General features: G+C 43.7%; 1 protein-coding gene across 1 annotated transcript; it reads right to left on the bottom strand.

Moving 5' to 3' along the window:
* Positions 1 to 1666, bottom strand: LOC107466462 (F-box protein At5g07610-like). Its single transcript, XM_016085440.1, has 3 exons — positions 729 to 1666; positions 512 to 644; positions 1 to 105 (listed from the first exon to the last, which is right to left on the bottom strand). Exons 1-3 carry the CDS (start codon positions 1664 to 1666, stop codon positions 1 to 3), a joined length of 1176 nt encoding a protein of 391 aa, XP_015940926.1.
* Between the last annotated feature and the right edge of the window lie 2203 nt (positions 1667 to 3869).

Below are 3869 nucleotides of genomic sequence, written 5' to 3'. Positions count from 1 at the left end.
TTAATTAGCATCTTCATCCTTCATAGCTACATGCTCTTGAGATGCACCACTCCCTCCAATCATTGTATCTTTTCTTTTCTTAGAGCTCTTCTTATTGTGACCAGGCTACAAACAAAATAGGTCATTGTAAGTACATAAGTTTCATTGTGGTTTATTGCAAACAAAATAGACTTGCTAAGCAAAATTTGACATTGATTTAACGTACCTCGAGATAGTATTTGCAAACAATAGTTTCATACTTCATTTTCATTCTGTGAGGGTCGGAGTTATCAGTAGAGCCATCATTCCTCTTGGTAGAAAGTCTCCCAATAGGTTTTCTGTTGCGAGGTGAAAAAAATAGGCAGGGTGTCTAGCTTCTCTCAGAACTCTTGGCTTGGAACTAGAAGCATAAAAAACTCATAGGTTACATTGTATATGCCCATGGTTAGTCAATTATGGGAAAACTCTTCAGGTCTTCTCTTCTGGTAAGCCTGGACAGCACAAAATTATTAATATGGCGGGGATTACTTACTTTTATTTTTATGCCAAAGTCAAACACATCACAACTGGTCTGATCCTTTAACCGGAGAGCAATAACTTTTCCAGCTATCAGTAACAACAAAGTCATTTCATATTCATGACCATCTTTAATGAGATGTTGTATGCTGTAGTTTCCAACAAAATTTATATCCAAATTACGTTTAAGATTTGTACGTCAAAGATCAACGCCGTGCATAAGAACCCATGACCTTGATGAAGAATAATCATCTTCCTTTAACCGGAACACGGGCATACAAAATTCAAAGTCAAATCCAACCAAATTCATGTAACCGCGTGCAGGTGCAAGAATGTATCCATATCCATTATAAGCTTCTTTTGAGTTAAGTTCCAGCGAAGTCAAGTAAACATGGCCGCCAACATTAAGATCTTGAGGTCCTGGAGGCAAAGGAGGCAAGTCGACCTTCACGTACTCTTCCTTCAGATCAAAATGCAGCGTCGATTTGCTTTTGCTACCGATCCAGTAAACCAAGTCCTGGAAATAAAAATCATATGCAAAACCCATGTCTGTGGGAGCCGAGAAGGAAGAACGATACGGATTCCAGGCACCGGATTCTGAGGAGTAAACCATGGTATGGTGGCAATCTTCCTTTAAAGACTTGCCATGGAAAATGCAGATCAGCTTATAACCAAGAAATCGCAAGGGATCAAAAGCCAGGGAGTACTCCACAAAGGGTGATTTATCAAACCATGGAAAGGGTGAGGGCAAGAGTTTCTTGTCTCCTGTGGAGGGATTATAGATAAACCTGTCACTGAATTTGCGGACAAACATCAAGCCGTTGCAAGATTGTAATATATATGAATAATTATCGGGGAGTTTGGGACAAAATATGAGACGGCGGCGGCACGGTATAAGAATCTTCTTATTGAAGTAGAACAATGTTAATTCACGATGTTGAAGATCGATGAAGTTGGGATCTAGGATCAAACTGAAGAATCTTGTTCCTTGGACGGTGGTGCGGCACTGAGAGAAATAAGGGTCAGAGATGAGAGAAAGCCACCGCTTGGAGACACGTTTGAAGGCCATGACATCTCTGAGGGGAAGACGAACAAGGATTTTAGTGAGCAAGGCAACATGTCTTTCAATTGCTTTGGCTGAAGAAGAGATTAACTCTATGTTGTGGCTCATGGTTGTTCTTCACTTGGCTTTCAATCTTCCACGAGTGTGTTCTAGGTTTTGCTAGGTGTTCATACCCTGGGGTCGAGTTGTCCAACCCGCGATGTTCTACAGACAAAGCGACCGACCTCTTCAGGTCAGGATAACCCGACCTCTTCTCAAAGAGCTCGGCCAAGACACAGGAAAGCCCAAACAAAGGGCCCAAATAGAGGAACACGTCCCAAATCCAAGGGCAGCCCAAGCCCATAGAGATAAAGCCGGTTCCCTTAAAGATGACCTCACTTAAAGATAAGATAAAGATAAGATAAGATAACTAACTTATCTTATCCACAGGAGGCCACATTTCACCATTATAAATACACTGGAGCACCCAGGTATAACTCATACTCTGATTCTACTCAATACCTGCTTAATACCCTTGCTAACTTAAGCATCGGAGTCCCTTGCAGGTATCCCCCACCCTCCAGGAACGAAGGATCAGCACCACCACCAAGTCCAACAAGTCGGACACACCAGCTCCGGCCATCGTACACCTGCCGGACACGTCGGTTCCAACCAACACAGGAGATCTCATCCGAGATCGACCTACAGTTTTAGGTAACCCTCGGAACATTGGCGCCATTGCCGGGGAACCTGGAAGTCATCCCATTAACATGGCAGATGACCATGACAACGACCACGATTCAGGTTTGGAAGACAGAACGCCGCATAAAAACGTGGACACAATACTCAAAGCTACTCCAGAAACCCACGGAGACAAAAATTCATCAAATCCAGGAGTAATAGAAACACTTCAAAATTGATTGGAGCAACTTGAGAAAGAGGCCCAACATCGACGCGAAAAAGAAGAAGATCTACGCCGGGAGATAAGGCGGCGCCGAGAATTAGAAGATAAGCTTGTAAAACTCGAAGCTGATCTCAAAACTAAAGCTACTCGACCATCCACAGAGGATAGCTCTCAGAAAGATCAAGATCCATTCACCAGAGAAATTATGAAAACCAAAATTCCGAAAGATTTCAAGCTTCCGTTCCATCTCGAGTTTCGACGACCTGGCCAAGAAGTTCCTGGCCCGATTCTCCATACAAAAGGACAAAGCCAAACACGCACCTATCCTACTAGGGATCAAGCAAGGAGATCGGGAGAGCCTTCGCAACTACATGGAAAGATTCAACAAAACATGCATGGACATACAAAGTCTTCCAACAGAAGCTGCCATTATGGGCCTCATAAATGGCCTACGAGAAGGACCATTTAGCCAATCTATATCAAAGAGATACCCGACATCCTTAGACGAAGTACAAGAATGGGCACAGAAATACATCAACATGGAGGAAAATTCTCGACTTGGCGAAGCCTCAAGGTTCGGTTCTACCTACCGAGATAAAGAATCCAAGAAAAAGGAGGATCGCTCCGGAGAGAAAATCAAAAAGTATCATAACTATACTCCTCTTAGGGTATCCTTGGTAGATGTTTACAAAGAAGTCTGCCATACAGAGAAAATCCCTCCAACTCGGCCACTTAAAGGCAAAAGAGGAGGAGGAAATCAGAATGAATACTGTGAATATCACCGACTTCGAGGACATTCCCCCAATGAATGCTTCGATTTGAAAAACGTCATAGAAAAACTAGTAAGAGAAGGAAAACTATATCGGTTTTTGGCTAATCGGGATGACGAACCAAGAAAAAGAAGAAGGGATGAGGATGTTGGACTATCTGAATGATCACCTCGCACACTAGAAAGACACGTTCACGTAATACATGGCGGATTTGCTGGAGGAGGAATCTCCAAATCATCTCGCAAGCGACACCTCAAAGAGGTGTACCACGTCGAAGGAAAGGAAGCCCCAGACATCCTAGCAATCACGTTTACCAAGGAAGACGCATCCGGAATCATCTCGGGACACGACGACCCCATGGTTATTATGATCATACTGGCAAACATCAACCTTCACCGTACACTAATTGACCAGGGAAGCTCTGCCGACATCTTATTCAAAACTGCATTCGACAAACTCGGCCTAGAAGAAAAAGAGCTAAGAGCATACCCGAACAGCCTGTTTGGACTAGGAGATGCCCCAGTTCAACCGCTGGGATACGTATCGCTGCATGCAACCTTCGGGAAGGGGAACCAATCCAGAACACTCAAGATCGACTACATCGTGGTCGACGTAAGCTCAGCCTACAATGCCTTAATAGGTCGGACAACGTTAAATC

This window comes from Arachis duranensis, chromosome 9, assembly GCF_000817695.3.
Source record: "Arachis duranensis cultivar V14167 chromosome 9, aradu.V14167.gnm2.J7QH, whole genome shotgun sequence".
NCBI lineage: Eukaryota > Viridiplantae > Streptophyta > Magnoliopsida > Fabales > Fabaceae > Arachis > Arachis duranensis.
The sequence above is the reverse complement of the archived record's forward strand: the minus strand, read 5'-3'. Positions and strand labels throughout refer to the sequence as shown.

Excerpts from the sequence above, each read along its gene's own strand:
- LOC107466462 (XM_016085440.1), bottom strand. The coding sequence starts at position 1,666 with ATGAGCCACAACATAGAGTTAATCTCTTCTTCAGCCAAAGCAATTGAA. Across the intron at positions 645-728 it reads GATGATTATTCTTCATCAAG|CATACAACATCTCATTAAAG; the intron begins GTCATGGGTTCT and ends TGGAAACTACAG. Across the intron at positions 106-511 it reads ACTTTGGCATAAAAATAAAA|CCTGGTCACAATAAGAAGAG; the intron begins GTAAGTAATCCC and ends TTTTGTTTGTAG.